The sequence below is a fragment of the Caretta caretta genome, chromosome 6 (genome assembly GCF_965140235.1).
Source record: "Caretta caretta isolate rCarCar2 chromosome 6, rCarCar1.hap1, whole genome shotgun sequence".
NCBI classification, from domain to species: Eukaryota; Metazoa; Chordata; order Testudines; family Cheloniidae; genus Caretta; species Caretta caretta.
In genome coordinates, this window is record NC_134211.1 from 63,402,143 (window position 1) to 63,427,208 (window position 25,066).

Here is a 25,066-nt window from a genome sequence, read left to right on the forward strand (position 1 = left end):
TGTTAAGAGTTGTTTTATGCTTCCTTGCAGGAAAGGTTAAAGCTGGTGACAGTTCTGGGTGCTGGGCTCCTCTGCGGAACTGCCTTGGCGGTAATTGTGCCTGAAGGAGTACATGCACTTTATGAAGACATTTTGGAGGGTGAGAAAAAAACCAGCCTGATATATGTCCTTGTGCAAGACAGTTGATAAGCCAGAAAGGCACAAGTAGAGTTTCTTACTCTGAGAATAATTAAAGTTGATCTCTTGCTTAAACCTCAAACAGTGGATATAATGGACAAAAGGAATTGCCTTTGAAAAAGATTTAATTTGTGTTTATAAGCTGCTGCTTTCTGTGGTTTAGGTCCCTTTTGGTTATTGCAGTCACTATCAGTGGTGTTTTATAGATCTCCATATATTTTTATCTTGCAAAAGAGTCTCACTCCCTTGTAGCTGAAGAACTTTCTAAGCTCAGTTGGCCTCAAACAATTTTGCTAATTAGTTTAACAGGCCAAAATTGCCTGTTAAACTAATTGGCAAAATTGTTTGAGGCCTACTGATTTTTTTTGTTAAGTGAAAGTACATGTCTTTAGAGAGACATAGGCTTAGGGTATCCTTGAAGCCCAAAAGTCTTGGATAACTGTACCAGTTATACCATCCCTTAGTTATATCAGGTAATGCCCATCATCTCTCATTCGAGTGCATTCTAATCCTCATTGGAGCTTGAGGTGCTTTTACAGTTGTATGACACAGGTTTTGAGTAGATTTAAGATCAGTAATTCAGTCAAAGGTGGGTGGCAGCAGCGCACTGGATCCTAATACAAAGAAATGTCAACATGTGGAAGATGGGACTCTAGAGGACTTTTCAAACATGTTTGAAGTACCAGTTCTGCTACTGCATGTCAGTGGGTGAGAACTATATGATACCATAGTAAGGTGTTTTTTTGTTTTTCTTGATATCTCTGTGCTTTCCTCTTACATGTTTTGGAGAAGAATATATTTTTTATTTTTACCATTTGCACTTATTTAACCTACTTTATAGTCTGTGTATTTTAGGCTTGTCTAGTGCCTTTCATGTAACTTAAAATTATTCGTATTTAATAAACATAGAATCTTGCAATAACATTAACTATTTATTCATGTGTTCATACACTTTCCAATCTGTATGTTTGTTGTAGCATCTCACTATACTGCACTTCAGTTGAGGGTTTGTGATCCAGTCCATTTTAATCTTAAGTGGGCAACACATTATTTCTCTTTGTTATGATTAGCAGCAGATAACGTTATTGGGAGCACTTATATTTTTCTCATTAAATTTTTGGTCGGTTTATTGCCAAGGCTTGACACCTTCAGTGAGCTGAGCTGACCCATTAAACTATCAAGTAAATCAAAGGCATTTGAAAAATTCTGTCTCTTCCTATTTACACAGCAGTTCATGCATATTGTCCATCCATATTGAAGTAAAATACATAACTGGGAAACTTACAGTATGCATTAATGCTATCTTAAACTAAATTTCTAACATGAAATGCCCTGCACAAAGCCAATCTAGCCGTAAAGAAATTATTTAAGTAACATTAAGAGTTGTTTTTTTTCAGATACAGTGATTTCAGCCCAGAATTTAGGTCCCTTCAGTGTTGCTCAGGTTACAAATCAAATCTTGATCCTTTGTCTCCCTTTTTAGGGCAAATAGAAGAGAACTAGAACTAATAAATCAAGGAAAAATGAGTTAATCCTAATATTACTGCAGAAACTGTGTGTATTATGTGTGAAGATAAAGTTGTAGAGAGCTGCACCCACTTACATAGACTCAGCCATGAAGGTTGTTATAAAAGATAAAGAGTCCACTTACAAAAGTAAGGCATTCAGAATTAAGCATAAGAATCTGATCTGGCTTGTTTTCCTTCACTCATTAAGTCTGAAAGGTCAGCTAAGAAGATTTTTAGTCTTAGCTCTAAATTTATTTGATTCTACTTTCACATATGCAGCCATGTTTAACTAAGTTTGAATCTGATTTTTGCATGACAGAGACTGCATGTATCTAGAAGGATATTTGTATCTGTCATTGAGACACAGAAATTATTCACTGATGCCTCTTTCTCACTATGCTAACATAACAAATTGATTAATACAGCAATGTTCACTCTAGGCTGTGCAGTGATAGGCTATTAGTACAACCTTGGGTATGTTGTGAGGCACAAGATCAGTGGCCTTGTACCATCAACTGTTGGAGAAGTGCAGTCAGTAGCCTATTAATGCACGCTCTGGAGTGGTCTATGATCGTCTGGCTTATTAGCTTGACCCACCCCCAAAACTGCTTTTATGTAATGTGTACCACCGCTATTTTTTTTTAAAAGTTCCTATTAGAAGAAAAGAATAAAGAAAAGATGTGCTGCTCCAGGTCCCAATGCATCAGGTGTTCTTTCTCCCCTGTGTTTTAAAAGCAGAATTGTTTTTAGACATAATGGTTTATAGGGATTCTCTTTTTAGTGGGGTGGTCCAAACTGTGAGTTGGTATATCACTGGAAAGGCCTGACTGGTGCAATCATAACATGGCTGTAGACCAGGGGTGGGCAAACTTTTTGGCCCAAGAGCCACATCGGATTTGTGAAACTGTATGGAGGGCTGGGTAGGGAAGGCTGTGCCTCCCCAAACAACCTGGCCCCTGCCCCCTATCCCCCGCCTCCCACTTCCCGCCCCCTGAGTGCCCTTCCGCAGAACTCCCCACCCATCCAACCCCCTCTGCTCCTTGTCCCCTGACCACCCCCTCCTGGGACCACTGCCCCAATTGCCCCCTGAGGGACCCCACCCCCATCCAACCCTCCCTGTCCCCTGACTGCCTCGACCCCTATCCACACCCCTGCCCCCAGACAGGCCCCCCGGGACCACACCCTCCATCCAACCCCCCCTGGTCCCTGTCCCCTCACTGCCCCGACCCCTATCCACAGCCCTGCCCCCTTGACAGGCACCCCCCTGGGACTCTCATGCCTATCCAATGCCCCCTGTTTCCTGTCTCCTGACTGCCCCACCCTGAACCTCCGCCCCATCCACGCCCCCGCCCTGTTACCATGCTGCTCAGAGCAGCAGGAGCTTGCAGCCCCACTAGAGCCAGCTTCGCCACCCCGGAGGAGCAGCAGGCCAGAGCGCTCGCAGCGCGCTGAGGCTGCGGGGGATGGAGGACCGCGCGGGAGCAGGAGCTCAGGGGCTGGGCAGGATGGTACCGCGGGCCAGATGTGGCCCACGGACCACAGTTCGCCCACCTCTGCTGTAGACAGTCAGTATTCCCAAGCGTACTCTGCTGTAGTGTGTCTGCAGAGTGATTAGGTACTGTGAGCATTCCCCGCCAGCCCACGGAACTATTACTCACAAATCTTACAGATTTTATTAAGTAAAGATGAACTATAAAGCTTTTTTCTTCATAAAGTCTGTGATCCCAAGCAAAAAACAGAACATATATTTAAACTTCAAAACTTTTCAAATACATCTTAAAACAAAATTGATTTTCTCTTTAAGAGGTCTGTTTCTGTGGCAATGGAATTGATTTACTAATCTAAACAGAACAGGGAATGTTTTCTTGAATTGAACATTGTAGCTCACCTTTTTTTGAGAAGGTTCATGCACACAAACTGATCTGGGCTAGATATAAAAAAAACACATGCTGATTGACAGTGTATTTTCCGAATTTTTATTTTTGACTTTAAATAGCAAAGTAACGTACAAAAAAAACAGCCTATAAAAATCATTTCTGTTTATACAGCTAAAAGGGAAAAAAATGCAGAAAATAAACCTTGATAAAATGAAACATTGGCTTATATTGTTCCCTTGGAATTGTGTGTGATTATATTTTAAAAAAATTAAATGTAGGGCTATCAATTGATCGCAGTTAACTCAAGTGATTGATGCAAAACAAATTAACTAGATTTTAAAAAGTTACAATTAATCAGTTTTAGTCAAACTGTAAAACAATAATAGAATACCAATTTAAATTTATTATAAATATTTTTGGATGTTTTTCTACATTTTCAAATATGTTGATTTCATTTACAACACAATATAATATGTACAGTGCTTACTTGTTTTTTATTACAAATATTTGCACTGTAAAAAGATAAACAAAAGAAATAGTATTTTTCAGTTCACCTCATACAAGTATTATAGTACAATCTCTTTATCATGAAAGTGCAATTAAAAATGTAGAATTATTTTTTTCTCATAACTGCACTCAAAAACAAAACAATATAAAACTTTAGAGCCTACAAGTCCTTGTTCAGTCAATCGCTAAGACAAACAAGTTTGTTTACAATCACCGGAGATAATGCTGCCCTCTTCTTTACAATGTCACCTGAAAGTGAGAACAGGAGTTCTCATGTCACTATTGTAGCCAGCGTTGCAAGGAATTTACGTGCCAGATATGCAAAACATTTGTATGCCCCTTTTTGCTTTGACTTTTTAAAAAAATTTTTACAGTGCAAATATTTGTAATCAAAAATAATATCAAGTGAGCACTGTACTCTTTGTATTCTGTGTTGTACTTAAAATCAGCATATTTGAAAATAAAATTAAATTAGTATTCTATTATTGTTTAACAGTGAGATTAAAGCTGCGATTAATCATGATTATTTTTTAAAACTTGCGATTAATTGCGATTATTTTTTTTAAATAATTTGACAGCCCTAATTAAATGGAATATACTCTTTCAGGGAACCTTTTCTAAAATACCACACAAAGAATTAAAGGTGGAGGAGAGGAAGAGTGAGAGGAAAAGAAGGGGCAGAAAAGACTGAAGAGGAGGAGAGGATAGGTGAAAATAAAGTGCATTGTTACAGATTTTGGCATTTGTCTTTGAAAAAAGTCCAAGGAAAATAAGTGATACAAGTCCATTTCTGTAAATTGATCCATTCTAAGATCCGTAGAAGGAGCAAAAAGAAGGTTCAAAGCTTTTTCAATGACATTCTTTCAGCCAGTGCAGAGTCCTTTAAAGAAAGATCTGTTAACACTGTATTCTTAGAGAGGAGGAGAGAGAGTGTGAACACAGGTGACTCATTATTTAAACCAAGTACATACAGCATGAATGCAGGTGCTATACAGAGGAGGTAAAAGAGCCTAGTTCTCTCCAAAATGGAGAAACAGTGGTTCAAATATCATCTGGTGTAAATCAGCATAGTTGAGTGTCTATTGGTCAGTTATGTCAGTATCAGAAAATTCATGATGTTGCTGTGAAGAGCTGGAATTTCCAATTTTTATTTAAAGTGGCTAGAATGGAGCAGGCAATTGGACTGACTGGGATTAAAAACTGCATAACTAGACAGTATGCATACAAATAAAACAATCTAATAATATCAGTGAATAGTATGGGACAGCGTGGGGCACAGGTCACTTGCTGGAGGATTCTCTGCACCTTGAGGTCTTTAAACCATGATTTGAGGACTTCAGTAGCTCAGACATAGGTAAGAGATTTATTGCAGGAGTGGGTGGGTGAGATTCTGTGGCCTGCGTTCTGCAGGAGATCAGACTAGATGATCATAATGGTCCCTTCTGACCTTAGTCTATGAGGTCAGTGCACAGTTAAAATAGTATGTAACTAACTTTTCGTGTTTGATCTCAAGGGCTGAAAAATGAGCATACAACACATCATGATGAGTCTAGTTTTTATTAATGAATCAATACACCTGTTTGAACAGCTAGTTTCACTGTATGCTACCCAGAAGTAACCACATTCTGCTTGACTCTTATCTAGTCATCCTTGTCTTTCCACTGAAAAATTAGTGAAACACTTGATAAAGACTTCATTTGTGTCTTGAAGTGTCCTAAAGGGACACTAATTCTTGGCCATGCTGATGGCAGTAATATCATTTGGCCTAAAATTGGTAAATCTAATGAGTTAATCTTTGTGCAACAAATGTATCACATCTGTGTTTATCTAAGCCCCCAAAACTCCTCCAAATGCAGCATTTTCTTTTCATAACAGTCCTTGGGCCATAATTTCAGTATAGAACATTGTGCACTTGGATGCCAAATCGAAGATGACCTTCACAAAATGAGACTTTGTTAGAGTGAGATGGGATTTTGGAGTTAGTTTCCAAGAATTTTGCACAATTTTAAAGGAAAACTCTCAACTTCAATTAACTTGAAGTTTATTAAAAAATAAACCAGAAAACTAAAGGATACTACATCTATCCCTGAGGCCCCCCAGTAAGTGTTGTGGTTTACAGATGCTTTTTTGCTATATATTTTTCTCTCCTCTGTTGCTGTATGTAAAGCCCAGTAAATAGGAAATTGACAAACTCAACATATAGAGGAAACAAACAAATATATTGCTTTCTCAGCTTTTCAGTTAAGTAATGGTGGTAGCAGACCCATTCACCATCTGTAGCCAAAATTTCTTCAACGCTTATTGATTGTGTCAAAGCCAGGTCCATTTTGCTATTGAGAAAGAAATTCCAATGCTCTGATCAAATAATCCGCTCTGATTAATATCCCTATTGCTGTTAATTTCTATGTGCTGTCTAGCAGGCCTAAAATTTAATTCTTTTGCTTTTGTCCTCTATCTAAAACTTATTGAAGTGCTAGATTAAGAAATGGACTGTGTTCTCTTCTCTTTATTCCAGTTGTCTGTTCATACCTTTGACTATTTTTAAAGATACACAGTCAGGTTATATTTGGCCCTAATGAAGCTTTTGTAAAAGTCTGAGAGTCTTACAAAACCAAAGCAAATAAAATGTTTTCCTTACATCTTTTAAAATTCCAGTGGAAAGTTTGCTTAATCAATACACTTTCCACTGCAGTGTTCCAACACAAACTTTGCTGTCTTGTGCTAGTGTATAAGTACCAGAAAGTTAAACATAGTCTGTTTTCCCTTAAAGTTGGTTTGTATTTTGTTTTTGGGTTATTGTTTGAAGGTCTTGCAGAAGCAGTGCTTTTAAGGAAGATTGAAAGAAGAAAAGGTGTTTTAGTGGCATGAAAAATCAAGGAGACAGTTCCAAGCTTAGGGAACAGCATAAGAGAAGACACAAAGACAAGACAGAGATTCATACAAGTGTAATGCCTGAGCAGTGCAAAGGGACCAGATGGAGATACAGGAAGAGTGGAAAAAACAGCAATAAACTGGACAGTGTCCCTTTAACTGCAAATTAAAGGATCTGTGCACAGGGTATAACTGAACATTTGCACATAGTGTCCCACTCCCTCCCCCTGAAGTGATCTGTTGAAAGGTCCATTTAATTCATAGAAAGAGTAGCAGTGAGACATCATTATGTTTTGCTCAGGTTGTCCCAGATGTCTCCAACGGTGGCTGCTGTCCTCAAGAGGCCATTAGTATTTAATTAAGCCAGAAGACCTCATAATAGAAAACAATATTCAATATTATTCAATAGTTTGAACCAAAAAAAAACCACCCAGACTTACCCAATGATTTCATCATCCACAGCTAACTGTTTCTTCAGGAGGCTGTAGAACGTCTTGTGTGCCACAGACACCTCTTTGTTCAAAGTCACCATGCATACATTTTGCAGGGCATTGAAGCGTTGCAAAATGCTTCATTTAAATTCATTTTAAAACAAATCCCCCCTAAGAATTTTCATGAAAATATGGAGTCGCCCTTCTGAATATACATTAATTATGTGTTCTGGGGAAAAAAACCTTACAAAATAATTATAATAATGTTAAAAGAGACAAAGGTTGGATTCAGCACAATATCCTACTTAGCACTTCTGTTGCACCTTTTCCTATGAGGATCTTGAAGTGCTTTACAAATTCTAAGTAAACCTAGCAAACACACTCAGAATTAGTATCCTTGTTTTGTGATGGAGGCATCAAGTTCTATCTAGAGGCTATAATGGGGACTGGGAGTGAGGACTATATCTCAGAGCTTCTGACTCAATCACTGATTTGGCAAGATAGCAAAACAGGTGCAGCTATCTATAAAGTACTTTTTAGAGATTCAGGTGACCTGTGCTATGGAAGTGTACAGTATTTTTATGGTTTCAGAGTAACAGCCGTGTTAGTCTGTATTCGCAAAAAGGAAAGGAGTACTTGTGGCACCTTAGAGACTAACCAATTTATTTGAGCATGAGCTTTCGTGAGCTACAGCTCACTTCATCGGATGCATACCATGGAAACTGCAGCAGACTTTATATACACACAGAGAATATGAAACAATACCTCCTCCCACCCCACTGTCCTGCTGGTAATAGCTTATCTAAAGTGATCATCAAGTTGGGCCATTTCCAGCACAAATCCAGGTTTTCTCACCCTCCACCCCCCCACACAAATTCACTCTCCTGCTGGTGATAGCCCATCCAAAGTGACAACTCTCTACACAATGTGCATGATAATCAAGTTGGGCCATTTCCTGCACAAATCCAGGTTCTCTCACCCCCCTCCCAAAAACCACACACACAAACTCACTATCTTGCTGGTAATAGCTCATCCAAAGTGACCACTCTCCCTACAATGTGCATGATAATCAAGGTGGGCCATTTCCAGCACAAATCCAGGTTTTCTCACCCCCCCACCCCCATACACACACAAACTCACTCTCCTGCTGGTAATAGCTCATCCAAACTGACCACTCTCCAAGTTTAAATCCAAGTTAAACCAGAACATCTGGGGGGGGGGTAGGAAAAAACAAGGGGAAATAGGCTACCTTGCATAATGACTTAGCCACTCCCAGTCTCTATTTAAGCCTAAATTAATAGTATCCAATTTGCAAATGAATTCCAATTCAGCAGTTTCTCGCTGGAGTCTGGATTTGAAGTTTTTTTGTTTTAAGATAGCGACCTTCATGTCTGTGATTGCGTGACCAGAGAGATTGAAGTGTTCTCCGACTGGCTTATGAATGTTATAATTCTTGACATCTGATTTGTGTCCATTTATTCTTTTACGTAGAGACTGTCCAGTTTGAGTTAGCTGAGGTGCAAAGAGGTTAAATGACATGCCCGAGGTCACATTGTAGTCAGGAACAAAACCCAAAGAACCCCCAGAACTTTGCTCAAACTAATCACCATGCTTCCATTATTGTTTTTTTCCCACCTAAACAACGAAAGGGCAGCTGAGATGACTAGGGTCATATTATCAAGAAACTGAAACAGCTTCATTTTTGTGAATATACTTGGGGCTTTTAAGTATGGTTAAATGCATGTTTTAGTAAAGTCTGACTTCCATACTTATAACTTCAAATGTTGTGACGGGGTCCTTGGGGTGCAACCTGGATTTGGGACCACTGTGCCCTTCAAACCCACCAACCTGGGCTGCTTCTCACACTCATGTTGAGGTCATGCTCTGGTAAGCACTGCACTTACACAGACATCCACAGGCGGGGACACATCCAACTGTGATCTCCCAGCCACTCATGAACTATCAATAGGGAGGCTCCAGCCAATTCCCCGGAGCTCCCCAGGTTTGCACCCCAGAACTAAATTGTCTTGCACTGGGGAACAGAGGGAAAATTACTTTTGTAGTGCGAATGAGGCCAATTCAATCATAATTTTCCCTCTGTTGATATTCACCCTTTCTTGTCAACTGTTGGGAATGGGCCACATCCACCCTGATTGAATTGGCCTCGTTAGCAATGACCCCCCACCTGGTAAGGCAACTCCTATCTTTTCAAGTGCTGTATATTTATACCTGCCTACTGTATTTTTCACTCCGTGCATCTGATGAAGTGGGTTTTAGCCCACGAAAGCTTGTACCCAAATAAATTTGTTAGTCTCTCTGGTGCCCAAAGGACTCCTCGTTGTTTTTGCAGTGAGAGGTGTTTCTCATTATCAATAAGCTATGAAATATTTAAAAATAATGGGTTTTTAACTTAGCTCCTGTATTTCTGCTATTGCATCTGGAGAGCCCAGTGTAAACCCCATTATTTAAAAATATTTCAGAATGAAATGAGACTGGTGAGGTTCTGTTTTAGTTTCCCTTTCTGGTTCTCATGTACCAGCTGAATGTTCTTCTATTATCTCTGTCCCTTTCCTGCTCCTCAGGAAACTGTCTTCATTGAAATTTGCACAAAATAAAGAGAGCTTTTCTATTCATACTAGGCTTTTCTAAAACATTTGTAATTGCAAAACCAAAAACTTATAACCTAACAGGACAGTACCATCAATTTTATCCCGTCTTGGTGTACTCTGTTGTTTGTGCACAAGTATCACTGATGTCAACTCGGTTCTGGGAGTAATTGAGTTAACTCCTGCCTCGGTGGGGACTGATGCTTGGAGTTTGGTTTGGTTAGTCTCATTATAAAGCTTTTTCTTTTTTCAAATTTCATTAAAACTGTTAGTGAACAAATAACATAAATGTGTTTTATGGGATGTTACAAGGACATTTCCTTCACCGTGTGTTGTTCTATTTAAAAGTAGGTCAAATATATGGCCTAAAAGTGCTTGAGTGTCCCTTTAAACCTTAATAGAGTTGGCAACCTATGATTTTAAAAAGTAATACAGCAATTCTTATAAATATAATGATTGTATTCAAATGTTGCATTTAGGTAACATAGAGCCTCCTTGCTTATTGAGGATTCACTCCTCCCCTCCTTGCACTAAGATATTAAGGAAGGGGATGAGCAAGTATACAAATTCTGCCAGTGTTGGTCCCCAAAGAGGGATAATCTCGGACATTAAAAACAAAACAAAAAATTCTAAATCTATTTTTCTTTCCCGCTTTATATTATTAAGTTCTGGTATGAAGAAAGCTCTCAGTGAAGGAGTAGAAAATATTAGAACATCACCTTTGGGATCCTCACTTCTAATCACCCTGTTTATCTGCTTTAGGGAAGCACCATCAGGCCAGTGAGACTCAAAATGTGATTGAATCTGAGAAAGCAGCAGAAATAACAGCTGAGCATGAGCATGGTCATGACCATTCAAAATTACATGCGTACATTGGTGTTTCCCTTGTCCTTGGTTTTGTCTTCATGCTTTTGGTGGACCAGATAGGCAGCTCCCACGTGCACTCTACAGATGGTAAGTAAAGCCTCTCCTGCCAGACTGGCACTTGCCTTGGAGCCATTGCAGCAACTAGAATGAATTAACAAAGTGTATTTTCAGAATATGATTATTTATTATGTATTTTTAATACAGTAGTGCCCAGTCAGGATGAGGGCTCTATTTAACTAGTTGTATTCTACAAACATAAAGGTAAGCATGGTCTGCTACGTGAAATAATAAAGCAGTGTTACTGTCAATGCTGGAAGCCAGCGTAATGTGAATATTTGCTTCATAATGCTCAAGTGTGTGCTCATGCTGACAGAGAAAGTCTACTTAGAAATAATAGATGATCAACAGCTTTGTGTGTTAAGGCTTTAAGCAGTGTAGGTTTTAATATATGACAAATAGATTAGTCCACCAACATAGCATAGCAAAACTGAAGAGCCAGAGCCTTAACTTCATTAGCTACTTTATTGTCTTGCTTTGAATTAAACATTTCAGAGAACAAAATATTGGCTTAGTTCAGGCTGTAAATTTTCATGGAAGAAAGGCCTCCCCTGTGATCTGCACAGACTGACTGTTGGAACCACATGGAGTCCTGTTGACCTCAGTGGACTTCACATGGGCCACAAAGCATAAGAGCTATGGTGACTTTCACTGGTAATTTTCCTCAGTAGTTTCCCTGTAAGTGCATGCTGGTTTTCTGTGTACAGCAGAACAAAATGTAGGTAATCTTTCCTGAAAACTAAATCATTAAATATTTGTTTTTTTTATGTGAAATTTTATTCCCCAATAAAAACCTTTTGAATAAAATGTGGCTCAAAATACTGTTGAAATGACCGTTCTATCACACTTCACTTACATCCTTATTTCTTGTCAGTGTTCAGCAATGTGCTTATGTTTAGATTTTGTTAATGTAAATATTTTATACTTTTTATCACACTCTCACTTTTCTAGCTTTCCCCTCCTCTACACATAGGCTTCTCACCTTGATTAAAAGTCTTCCCTACAGATGCTCTGTGTACTGACTCTGTTAGCTTATAAGCTTAGCTTCTCAAATGGAGGCTTGGCAAATAGGTTAGCAAGAAACTCAGTTGACCAACTTGTATTGAAATCCTTGTTTTCTATATTTTACAACGCTTTTTTTTCTCTTTCCTGGTTAGGAGAAAATGGGATACCTTGTGTCTTTGACCTATTAAGATGCACAGACTCAAAAACTGAACAATATAGGGAACAATTTTTCTGAGCCTTTGCTTTATCTCCCACATGAAATATAACCGAGTAACTGCAAGTGTTGCCAGAATAGTTAGGGATTTATAAAATGCCTTTTCCTGACTTGAACCAGTGGTATTCATTATCCATTAATGTTATCTCAGTTGACTAGATTTTCTGTTCCCTTAAAATAGGATAGCTATAGAGGTTAGAATGGAGTATAACCTTTAAATGTGATCATCTGTTTGGGTTTGGTGGATAGTCCAGAACTAAGGACATAGGTTTAAATTAAGAGGAATTAAATGATAGAAGAACTTGAAGGGATGTTGTAGCTCTGTTGGTCCCAGGGCTTTAGAGAGACAAGATGGGTTAGATAATATCTTCTGGTGAAAGACAAGCTTTAGAAAACGTCTGCTTTCACAACAGAAGTTGGTCCAATAAAATATATTACCTCATCCACTTTGTCTCTTGAACTTGAGTGTGAATAGATGGAATAGGCTTCCAGTTGAGGTAGCAGAGTCAAGTAGCAATATAGTTAAAGTTGTCTGACCACTTGAAATTTAAAGGATCAGATATTTTTATATTTTTTCCCAGTGGCCTGTCAACTACTGTTACAATTTTCACTGATTAATTCCCCTTCTGTTGGATTTATTGGAGTGTTGTTTTTTTTTATTTCTCCAGAAAAAGTTAGTTTACAAATAGATGGTGAGGTAAAAGTAGATATCAAACAATTACGGACATGAATGGCCCATCATCTGCCTTCAATCCTAAGCAGTTATGCATGATGTTCACTTTCTACATTAAAGAGTACGGGAGGATTCTGCCATCTGCTTCAGTCTGTATGACCGCATATAGGGTTCATAAACAGCCCACAAGGAGCCAGCAGGGAGTTGTCTATAGTCCAGTCACTGCCATAGGTGGCCCTTCCTATCAGCCCCAGCTCAGGGGGCATAGTGGGAGGGAGCAGGCCTGGATAGCACATGATAATGTGGGCATTCTGTACTGCATCAGACTGTGGAATAGCCCAGAGGTAGTATTTGGGAGGCTGATGTAAACTAGAGCAAATCTTGGCTGCTCTTATTTAGGCTGGGAGATGCACTAGCCCTTGGAGTAGCCCAGAATCCTGAGTACAAAGGTGGCTTAAAGCTACCTTTCTGTGCTGAGTTGGGGAAGGTAAAGAATCTCAAATGATAGTTTCGTTTCAGAAGGATGAGGGAAAATGACTGTTCCATATCCCTGTCAATGTTCCCTTAAATTGTGAAGGATAGTATACAATGTCTTGACTATTTTGCCTGGGAAACCTATGGTAATTGCTTAACTGTTTAAGAACGTGTCACAGCTGAGAAATTATGCCTTAGTGTTTGTAATATGTTTTCTTCCAGCATGAGTCATACGCTTGTTAATATCTTATATTGTCTAATGCTTAATTTCCTGATGATTATTTCAGACCCAGAAGCGGCAAGGTCAGGCAATTCCAAAATCACTACTACACTAGGACTAGTGGTCCATGCTGCAGGTAGGCTGAATAACTATAAGATCTGTAAGCGGCAATCTTCTGTCACTGTCTTTTTTCCTGTCTAGCTTAAATAAAGCTTTTGAATTTTTAATTACTGTATATTCACCAAAATAGCTAGCTCTGTGGGCATTTTTTTATGTATTTAGAAGCACATTTTCTGTCTTTTCCTAAGTAAGCTAACTGAACATGGTTTAAAAATGGTTTGAAAAAAATCCACACAAGGACTGGGATATATGTCTAGATATGAGCCAGATAAGAAGGATTTAGGGAGGTTTTTAGAATTCTTAATCACAGTAAACCTGATTTTTAACTTTGTAGGAGAGAAACTACTCTAGATGCTAAGAAACAACATAGAGAATTTTTTAAATGTATAAATAGTTGGGGTTAAGTGTTAGCAATGCAAAATAACACTTCATCCAAAAATTTTAAGGGGTAGGGGACACCAATTTGTCTATTATAACTGCAGCTGTAACAGTATTATAGTATGTTTAATCAGTCATTTAGGATCTGGTGAGTCCCCATTTTATATATTTAGTAAATTACTTTTACTGTAAAATGAAGGATATTTTGAAAGCTTTGAATTTTTTGCATCTTCTGTTTCATTTTAAAACAAAAGCAGAGTGATTGGCTTGATTAAATCCGAATATGAAAATAGTATTCTGCCTCCCGAAAATGTCCCTGGGCATCTTAATTAGATACAATATTTTTCTTCATTTCTTTTCCTGAAGACTTGTGGTGCATTGTTAACTATCTGCCGCTCCAACTCCAGTGGTGGCTGCTGATCAGTGATGGATGAAGCAATACATACAAATATTTGTTATGTCATACATATGGAGTTGAAATCTTTTGTAATGAATTATTTATTCATTTATTTGGATTTTAATTGTGCACAATGGGTTAGGCATCGTAAACACATTTAATAAAAAAGATACTTCTTGTTCCAGGGATTTTACCACTTAAATGCAAGTTAGATTTAGCTATTTGTTTATATTGAACCTTTGGCTGCCTCATCTTCAGTCTGCCCACTAATCTGTCTCCGCTGGGTCCGCTTCTAAAATTCCAAACCTCTGAGAAACTTTCAAAGAGCAGCCACTTGGCGAGGAGTGGGAAGAAAGGTGTAATTTTATGGGGGGGGAAAAATCCATATTTGGTGGAGAGGAATTACTTGCATGCAGGATGGGCAATATTCAGTGCTGGACCGGTGACTGATTCTAGGTCCAATATTTTGCAGACCACGGGGGTTAGAAAATGGTGCATTTAACCACTGGAAATGTAGGTATGTTCTCCTACAACAAACAATGAAATGGCAACACTTAATTCTACTCCTGGTAGGTTGGAAGATATTGGTCATCATTAGTTTTTCTCTATATAAATGTATATCTTAAGTAACTTCTAGAAGTTTCTAAAATGTATTGGTTAATACTTTTCCCCCTTTCTTTCCAAGATCTTTACAGTTTGGATTCATGGTCATAAGATAAGCCATTTTTACAGACGGGAGTGGGAGATGTTGTGAAAAATAGTATCAATTTTAAAGTTCTCTAAAACTTCATTAAAGCAGTTTTTCCTTTAAAAATCTGTTCTATAAACAAAATATTTGTCTGTTTCATATAAGTGTTACGGTTTTGATTCACACTCATTTGGGATGATCTTCTTTTTAACTCCTTCATTACTTTATTGTTTATATATAATTTGTCTAGCTCAAATGCTCATGAAGTAATCCTCTACACTTCAGTGTGTGGGTGAGGGGGTGTGGGTGTGTGTGAGAGAGAAGTAAATGCATACATATACACACAATGTTTTCAGATCTACATGATAAAAGGCACTGTGTAAATGTACATCATAAAACTGATTTTAACCAAAAAGTGTTGTTTCATTAATGCATGTGTTTTATATAAAAAGAGAGAAGTTTTTTATGAACATCCAGTTAACTGATTTGTATGTTTTTCTTTTGATTTTTACCAAGTAAGAGATTTCAAAATTCCAAAAGTAATTACAGGTTTACAAAGAATTCTAGTTAAGATTAAAACTGATTTTCAGCTTTAAGTTTAGATAGGAAACACATTCTGTAACTTTGGAAATTAGTTACTAAAACTCTGTTCCCTGAATTATTCCAGTTTTATATTAGGACATACCAAAGACTGAGCCGACTCAGTGTGAAATCCTTCTGGTATTGAAGTCAGTGGCAAAACTCCCATTGACTTCACTAGGACTAGGATTTTGCCCTCAAACCTCAGAGTGGCTTTGTAAGTAAGGGGAATTATTTTTAAAGCAATATACAATTTTATATTGGTAGCCAGTGGAAAAATGAGTAAACCCTGTGATGTGTATGAATAATCCATGAACTCTTATGCATTCTTTTGGCTTTCTACCCATTAAGCTGATGGTGTTGCATTGGGGGCAGCAGCTTCTACTTCCCAGACCAGTGTCCAGTTAATAGTGTTTGTTGCAATTATGTTACACAAGGTAAGTCCTGATCATAAAATCATACTTTTTTTTTTTTAAATAAAGAAAAGTCCGTTTCTACTGCATATAGGAGGAGTTAATTATTTGGGTCTCTTGCTTGAGTTAACCTCAGTATATGGAGCTGCAGTGAAGTGATCAGGTGGTAATATAAAATAAGGGATTGGAGAACACAAGTATAATATTGGGGTGGCTATGGGTATCAAAGGAAGCTACACCTCCACCCCAATATAACGCTGTCCTCCGGAGCCAAAAAATCTTACTGCATTATAGGTGAAACCTCATTATATCGAACTTGTTTTGATCCACTGGAGCGCGCAGCCCTCCCACCCCCCGGAGCACTGCTTTACCGTGTTATATCCGAATTTGTGTTATATCGGGGTAGAGGTGTATATCCAGTCAGTCTGGGTTGGGGAGGATGAATTTCAGCTGTTCATTGACAAACCCAACCCCCTGCTGCCCAAACAACTGACTGTGACCTACAAAAATGGGGCAGAGAGAGAAAGGAGAACAGTATATTTCCTGGAGGAAATGTAGCAGCCACACAGGGCTGTTGAAGGTAGAGAGGGCAAATAAAGGTTTTAGCCTTGGGACTCTAAGGCTAGTCTACTCTACCACACTACATAGGCCCAGCTGCACTGATGCAGCTGTGCCGCTGCAGCATGTCTGGTGAAGATGCTCTTTGCTGACGATAGAGTGCTCTCCTGTTGGCATAATTACTCCACCTCAACGAGAGGCGAAAGCTATGTCAGCAGGAGAGTGTCTCCCACCAACATAGCGCAGTGTTGACACCGCTTTAATTCGATGTAACTTGCATGGCTTTTTCACACCCCTAAGCAACTTAAATTACATTGACTTAAGCGGTAGTGTAGACCAGTCCCTAAGGATACTTGAAGTAGCCCTGGGGATATGGCAAGGGGTACTTATGTATGTTATGTTAAAGTATGGAAAACTGTTTCCTCCTGCTAGGATTCATTTCTATTTGTATGTGTGGTTCTCAGCACTGTGGGAACAATATATACATATTACTCCTGGGGAAATGCTGTGCACAATATTTTAAAATTCTGCATATTTTATTTGTCAAAGTAACAAATCATGCTATTTTCAATTATATTGGAAATTTATTTCAAAATACCTGTCAGCAAGTGTGTCTGTAACAATACAGACAACAAAAAAGACCCAGGAAATGTTTTTTGACAAACAGATTCCTTATTAGGCGTATTAGCACATCTATATGGCTTCACAGAACAGATGGCCATAATATTTCCATGTATGTCAAGCACAAAAGACTTTAATTATATGGCTACACAGCAAACAAAAACCCACGGCTGGCCCGAGCCGGCCAACTCGGGCTCATGGAGCTCAGGTTGTGGGGCTGTTTAATTGTTGTGCAGACTTCTGGGCTCAGACTAGAGCCGGAGCTCTGGGACCCTTCCATTGGGTTGCCAGGTGTCCAGTTTTCGACCACAACACCCAGAAAAGGGACCCTGGCGACTCCGGTCAGCACCACTGACCAGCCCGTTAAAAGTCTGGTTGGTGGTACAGCAGGGTAGGCAGGCTCCCTGCCTGGCTCCCAGGAAGAGGCTGGCATGTCCTTCCAGCTCCTAGACCAAGGGGCGTCCACGTGGACTCCGCGTGCAGGCCCCGCCCTGAGTGCCAGCTCTGCAGCTCCCATTGGCCAGGAACTGCGGCCAATGGGAGCTGTGGGGGCAGCGCCTAAGGGCAGGGGCGGTGTCTACAGGCAGGTGCAGCACACCTAGGAGCCGGAGGGACATGCTGGCCACTTCCCGGGAGCCGCCTGAGGTCAGTGCCACCCAGAGCCTTCATGCCAAAACCTCTCCCGCACTCCGAACCCCTCGGCCCCAGCCCGGAGCCCTGTCCCACACCCAAACTCCCTCTTGGAGCCCAGGGCCCCACCTGCACCCAAACTCTCTCCTGGAGCCCACACCCCACTTTCCTGCCCCAGCCCGGAGCCTCCTCCCTTACACAGAACCCCTCATTTCTGGCCCCACCCTGGAGCCCACACCCCCAGCCCAGAGCCCATACTTCCTCCCACATCTCAACCCCCTGCCCCACCCCAAAGCCCCCTCCCACACTCCAAACCCCTCAGCCCTAGCCTCAAGCCCACTCCTGCACCCCAAATACCTCATCCCTGGCCCCACCCCAGAGCCTGCACCCCTTACCACCCCAGCCCCCGTCCCAGCCCAGTGAAAATGAGTGAGTGAGTGAGGGTGGGGGAGAGCAAGCAACGGGGGAAGGGGAGATAGAGTGAGGGGGTGTGGCCTCAGAAGGGGCGGGGCCTTGGGTCAGGGAGCAGGGCAAGGAGTTGCGTTTTCTGCTATTAGAAAGTTGACAGCTTTACCCTCCCACCCTGCAGGGTCCTAGCACCTGCGCTCTAGGCCCAGCCCAGAAGTCTACACTGCAATGAAACAGCCCCACCCTGCCCAAGACCTGTGAGCCCAAGTTGGTTGTCTTTGCTCTGTGAACATACCCTAAAGGGCAGTACATCCTTAGGAGTGAGGTTAGGCCATGATTTGGCACAGCACTTAAATATGTCCATAAAGTTCAGCACCTGAGTATCCCCAGTGAAACTAATGCTTTGCCAGATAGGGGCTTTAGTGAGTGGCATAGTTAAGTAGTACTCAGCATGTCACCATATAGTCACTGGACTAGAATTGAAATTGTTGTAGACACTGTGTTAGACGGGCAGTGGGTGTGAAGGCTCCAGCATGGCAGTGGCGAACGCAGGTCACTGGCTACATGGAGGTGGGGGATCCTGCTGCCCTTGCCCCCTCCCTGGGACACGGATGCAGTGGTGAGGCTGCACCTCACCCTGACACAGCACAAGGGCCAGGCCTGCCACAGAAACACCATGTGGCCCTCCCCCTCCATGTCAGCACACCATGATAGTGAGCGAGAGGGACAGTCTCTCTCACACACGCTGAGCCCTGGTGTGGGGCAAGCAGGCTCCGTGCAGCAGGATCCAAGTGTGGAAGGGTTTAGTGTGGGAGGATCCAGGTGTGAGGTGTCTGAATGGGACAGTGCAGGTGGGGGTGGGGTCCAGGTACGAGGGAGATCTCGATTCACAGGGACTCCTTTGGGGGGTTCCAGGTGCAGGAGGAATTGGACTCTGCCAGGGGATGGGGGGGAGGGGCTCCAGGTGAAAGTGGTTGGGATTTAGTAGTGGGAGTCTGGGTGTCACAGGGATAGGGCTCGGCCGGGAGGTCTGGGTGTAGGGGACATGGGACTTGGTAAGGTGGGGGTCGAGGTGCGGCTGGTTGCGGCTTAGTGGGGTGGGGGTCTGGGTGCTGGGGATTTGGCGGAATGGTTCAGGTGCAGGGGGAGTGGGGCTTGGCAGGATAGGGGGTTGAGTGCAGGGAGCTCAGGGTTGATGTAAGTGCAGGTGTGGGGGTCAGGATGCAGAGGGGTGGGGTTCGGTGGGGTATCTGTACTTGTGGGGGGTCCTGGGCACACCATGATAGCAAGCAAGAGGGACAGAGTCTTGCATGCATGCATGCCCAGCCTTGCCCCCCAAGGCAGTGATTTATGTCTCCCTGGCTGTTCCTAATGCCCAAATCAGACACACCTGCTCGGGACTGCTGCCTGGAAGGGGCACATGAATCAATTATTCTGCAGGGGACATTAATTCTGTGCAAAATTCTCCCAGGAATAACGTATTAAGAGGTCTGCAGTCATTTTGCGTCATTAAAGGATAACAGGTTGATAGGGTTACAGCATCACAGACATCTGAAGCAAAATTGAATTCAGTTCCTTTGTACTGTAATAAGTGTTTTGATATGTCTTCTGCCAATAAAGAAGACACACCAAACTCCAAAGTTGGGGCAGTAGCCTTTCAATTTCCCATTAATACTAAAGTAAACATGTATTTGTTCAGTCCTTATTTGTACATGGTATGGAAAAGATTTATTGGATCTAGTTTTCAAATACCTCAAGCACACAGTTGCACACCTAATTTGTATGTGCAATTATTGCACCCTACTGCCATTCACAGTAATTAGTCATGCATTTTGTTCAGATCTTTTGCCTGTGTAGATGCATGCCTAAAGTGTTTGGAAAATCAGGTCTGCTGTGTTTGCACTTTTCACTTGTATAATAACTGATATACATGGTAACCATGTTCTGGGATGACAACGTTGAGGCCAAAGGCCATGGTGTTTTGTAGGTCAGGATCTGGTTATTTCCAAGTAAAGGGGAAGTGCACACTTATTATTCTGACATTTTAAATGATTATTAACAATATTTTAAAAGTGTACAATAAATATTTTTAAATGAAAGAAGAAAATTTTTTTAAAAGTGGGTTGTCAATGAGATGCTGAAAGAATTTTTAAAGAATTGAATTTTTTTCTCTTCCTTACCCCTTCCACAATTACTGCTACTTTTTCCCCCACCTATCTCCTTTCCCCACCTATATTTCACTTCCTACAGATCAGCAAGCTTCTCCTGTAGGCAGCCGCAATATATTTTAGTTCACATTGTGTTTCAAAACTAAATTGGGATTGTCCCGATGTAACCACAAAACTGATAGTTCTTGTGGCTTGTACGGAAGGGACTGGATTGATGGGAGAAGGGAAGAAATGTCTGGTCTTGCTTCCACTGAAGTCAGTAGCAAAGCTCTCATTGATTTTAGTTGGATCAGAATTAGGCCTGAAGGAGGGAAATAAATCAAAAAGATTGTTAATCTTTTACTGACCGTTTGACAGACCCTTTTTCTTTGCTTTGATGGCATTTCTTCTCTCATGTAAATGCTGGAATTTTTCCTGCCTTAGTTGAAGAAAAGTCACTCGAGGCAAATCTGTTTCTTGCAGGTAACCTAAAAATTCTGATTACAAAAGTTGATCAGAACAAATTTTGATCACCAAAGCTTTTAGTCGGAACAAAAGGGTTAAAGTTACCCATGAAATCTGTACAGTAATGAAAATCCTGGCATTCAATAATAGTACATGGATTCATATGCTGTATTGTTATTATGAAATAACCATCCAGTGATTATGCAAATAAGATAGCCAGAACCAAAAAGAATGCAGAGAGTGGCATAACTGTTCTAGGTCAGTAACTGGAGACTTGCACTCTGATTGGGAATATTCCACTTCAGTATAGTTAGTAGGAATAATACATATTTACCACACCTTTTTTTTGTCTTTGGACATCTTAAATTACAGGGAATCCTAGCCAAGAAAATATTGCACTGACCATTGTTCTTTTGCAGGCACCAGCTGCCTTTGGCCTGGTTTCCTTTCTAATGCATGCTGGGCTGGAACGGAATCGAATCAGAAAGCACTTGCTGGTCTTTGCATTGGCAGCACCTGTTTTGTCAATGGTGACGTACTTAGGGCTAAGCAAGGTAAATGTTTGGGATTTAATTTTGCCGGGAGCTTAGCAATTGGATTTGGGGGGCATGGAACTCCTTACTGGGTTTGTAGAACACATAGCTCCAAACTGCTTCACCCACCGCCAATACGTTTTTCCATACTATCCGCTGTAGCTGGGACATTCCCGCCTTATGGTTGCAAGTTTATGAACAAAATTCTCAAAAAAGGATGCTTCTGTTTGTTTTAACTAAACAAAAAATACTTTTCCACAGTTCTGTGGCAGTTGAATCTGTCATACAATTGTGCTGGGGAATCTAAGCTTTCATTTTAAGAAGCTAAATTGCTTTGTAAGTTTCACTTTAAGAAACTAACCTGACAAATACAAATGGATGCATTGTTGACCTCCTGAGTCTGCAAGCAGATATGCTGAAACAGTAGCTCTGACATGTGGAAATGTGTCTCCATTCATCTTGAAGGGATTTTACTGCTGAAACATGAGAATTTAAATCTTAACATTAACGGTTACAGTGCTGATAATTTTAGTGGAAACATTTAGTTGTTGTGCGTATCCATCCATACTGGATTCAGTGGAAGATATTGGGACAGTGGTGTGGCTGTCACTGTCAAGGGGTCGGGAGTTCAAGCCCCAGCTCCTTGAGGGACAAACTGTTACCTCTAGGAAGAGGGAAAGAAGAGATGCATCCCCTCCTTGGTGCCCAAAGCCTGAAACAGCTCCTGGGAGCTCAAACTCAAGTCATCTCCCTTTCCGTCTATGACGACAAAGGCCCCAAATGCTGCCCAAAGCTTCCAGCTTTCCCCTTTGACAACTTCTTACATTGTCAATACAAAAATCTGCAGCACATCAAAACTGTAGTTGAAGCATACAATATACAGTATTTAATATTAAAATATAATGTCACAAGGGACACTGTACTTCTAATAAGGTAAAAAAAAATCTCATGTTTTGAACATACACTGTAAATTTTGCAGCATTATCAAGTATCACTTAATTCAGCATTGGCGTGCCATTCAAAGTTGAGGCCTTGCTGCAGAACTTGGGTCCAGATCATGACAGAATCCCTGGGACTTTGCTAATGCTTCACATTTACATGGTGCTTTTCATCCGAGACAATCCATGTCCTTTAAAAATGTACGTCATTAAGTCTTACAACTGTCCTGTAAATCAAGCATAGGAAAACAGAAGCTCGGGCTGAGTTGCTGGTAAAGCCAGGAACAGGAAAACTAGGAATCGCAACTCCCAAGTGTGCTGGTACGACCATTAGACAACTTGCCCACCCATAAGGTTTGGATTCTTGACTATAGCAGTCCAAACATTCAAAGTGATCTGTACCTAAACATTTCTAAAAACATTTAATATTTATTTACATAATAAAGTCCTGATTGTAGAGTTGTGTATATGCAGGATGTACTGTGCGTGTATTGTGGACTCTGATTGAGACAGACCAGGTGTTCCCTTGAAAAATCAAGTTTTTCCAAGGCAAACAGACTTACAGCAATAAATGATGCACTGTTAGTGACCATACATCCTCCCCAAGGAAAACCTCAACAACTGCCTCGAATGAACACCCAATAAGATACTCATTAGGCTAAGCCTCATTTGTTCATCTTAACTAGTTTGTAGTAAATATATTTAAATGTACTAGTGCAGTGGCTCTCAACCTTTCCAGACTACTGTACCCCTTTCAGGAGTCTGATTTGTCTTGTGTACCCCCAAGTTTCATCTCACTTACTTGCTTATAAAATCAGACATAAAAATACAAAACTGTCACAGTGCACTATTACTGAAAAATATCTTACTTTCTTATTTTACCATATAATTATAAAATAAATCAATTTAAATATAAACTGAAGCTTTCAGTGTATAGTATATAGAGCAGTATAAACAAGTCATTGTATGAAATTTTAGTTTGTACTGACTTTGCTCGTGTTTTTATGTCGCCTGTTGTTTAAACTAGGCAAATATCTAGATGAGTTGATGTACCCCCCCTGGAAGACCTCTGTGTACCCCCAGGGGTATGCCTACCCCTGGTTGAGAACCACTGCACTAGTGTACACATGTGTAACGCAGTCTTTATATAAGTGCCTGTTAACTTATCTGTAGAACGTAGGATGTGGGAGGCTGATTTGGTTAGTGTATTGTATTGTCTTCAGAGATCTGTCACCGAGCCCAGTCTAAGATATAGCTCAATATGCAGGGCCTGAGTGGAGACTCAAAATGCACCAAGTGTAGAAACTTCAGCAAAGTTCTTAGCACTATAGATATTTCAGAACTTCCATCCTCCAGTTGTTCAGTATAGTTGATATAATGACCTAAGAAACTGGCCTAATACAGAGCCTGACACTTCTTGCAGTGAGTAAAAAGGTAAAGACTATGCAATTTGGAATTGAAGTCTCTGTTGTGATGTGAAGGAAACACTTGGTGATCCAATCTCTGGCTAAAATAGAAGGGTTAGGATGCATAAATCTGATCCCTAATCCAGTGTTAAAATTGTAACGAGAACTAATCAGAAATCAAGGGATAAAAATGGTAGTGCTATCTGTATGTGAGATGTGAAAAGAAACTGTCCTGTTCTGTGCATACCACAAAGTGACACTCCTATTTAGGATTATATGCTATTTCTCACCAAGATTTTTTTTCTAAGCGTTTGGTATATTTTTCTGTCATGTCATGCCTATTCAGGTCCATTCAGAACACTGTGACATGCCTTCTTGCCTGTATGTGTGCCATCATCTCCAATTCTTAAAGGTCTCCTCTTGTTCCCCTTCCACTACAGTTTGCTCTCCTCATGTTCAAGAGCTCCTTCTCTTTTCAATCTTTGCTCTTTCAGTTTTGATCATCCCTCCTGTGTCAGGTGCTGAATTTTAGTGTCTCTCTCTCTCTCTCTCTCTCTAAAATAGCCTTTTTGCCTTATTGATTTCCCATCTCTTTGTAAAAAGCACAGCTCAAAAACCCCTCATCTAGGCTATCTACAACCAGTGAGCTGTCAATTAGGTCACTGCACATGTGCTTATCACACCTGTCCCAATCTGAATGTTCCTGTCTACTGCCACCGTTCTGTAACAAATCCACTGCTGTAAATTGCATAGATGATGTGCTATGAAATTGTATAAAAGGATTCTAGAATAAAGGACAGGGAGAGACTTTGAGTAAATAGCCTGGGAGACACGCTAGAAAGGAACTATGCTAGCTGCAACACCATTTACACAGTAGATGGTGAGAGGTTTGATGGGTTTGTTAATAAAAAACACAGATGAAGGATCTTTGTTGATGGGTCATTGGTTTTAGGCAGGCTCAGAGCTGAGTTTTGAGCAGCATTTTAGAAGAATGGGGGATTGGGAAGGCAGAAATAATTATGGAGCTAGTGCAGTTGCAGATGCAAAGAATCAACCTCTGCTTGCCAATGTTGGCTTCCTCTCCTATGTCAGAGGGATAGGTTGAGAATATACCAGGAAATAAGATCACAGAGATAAATGGGAGCTTGACCAAAGAAGGACTTTAAAAATGAATGGATAAATTTTACATTTTATTATCTATGGTGTAGTGTGATCCTAATCCCAGTGTGGCAGAACCTCTTCTATAAATGGAGAGACATACTAAAATAAAATGAACAGAAGGATTCTTGATCCTTCTT

General features: G+C 40.6%; 1 protein-coding gene across 4 annotated transcripts in view; it reads left to right on the forward strand.

The window, feature by feature from the left end:
• The window catches only part of SLC39A9 (solute carrier family 39 member 9), a 46,271-nt gene that overhangs the window by 12,965 nt on the left and 8,240 nt on the right, over nucleotides 1–25,066 (forward strand). For 3 of the 4 annotated variants that reach the window (XR_007357412.2, XR_007357411.2, XM_048855871.2), the window contains exons 2-6: nucleotides 31–139; nucleotides 10,740–10,931; nucleotides 13,555–13,623; nucleotides 16,001–16,086; nucleotides 21,311–21,445. Coding sequence is in view for 2 of the 4 variants with exons in the window: in XM_048855871.2 (XP_048711828.1) it covers nucleotides 31–139; nucleotides 10,740–10,931; nucleotides 13,555–13,623; nucleotides 16,001–16,086; nucleotides 21,311–21,445 (591 nt within the window). In the remaining 2 variants the exon portion in view is untranslated. The remainder of the gene's footprint in view (nucleotides 1–30; nucleotides 140–10,739; nucleotides 10,932–13,554; nucleotides 13,624–16,000; nucleotides 16,087–21,310; nucleotides 21,446–25,066) is intronic. The other variant, XM_048855873.2, reaches the window with a different exon arrangement.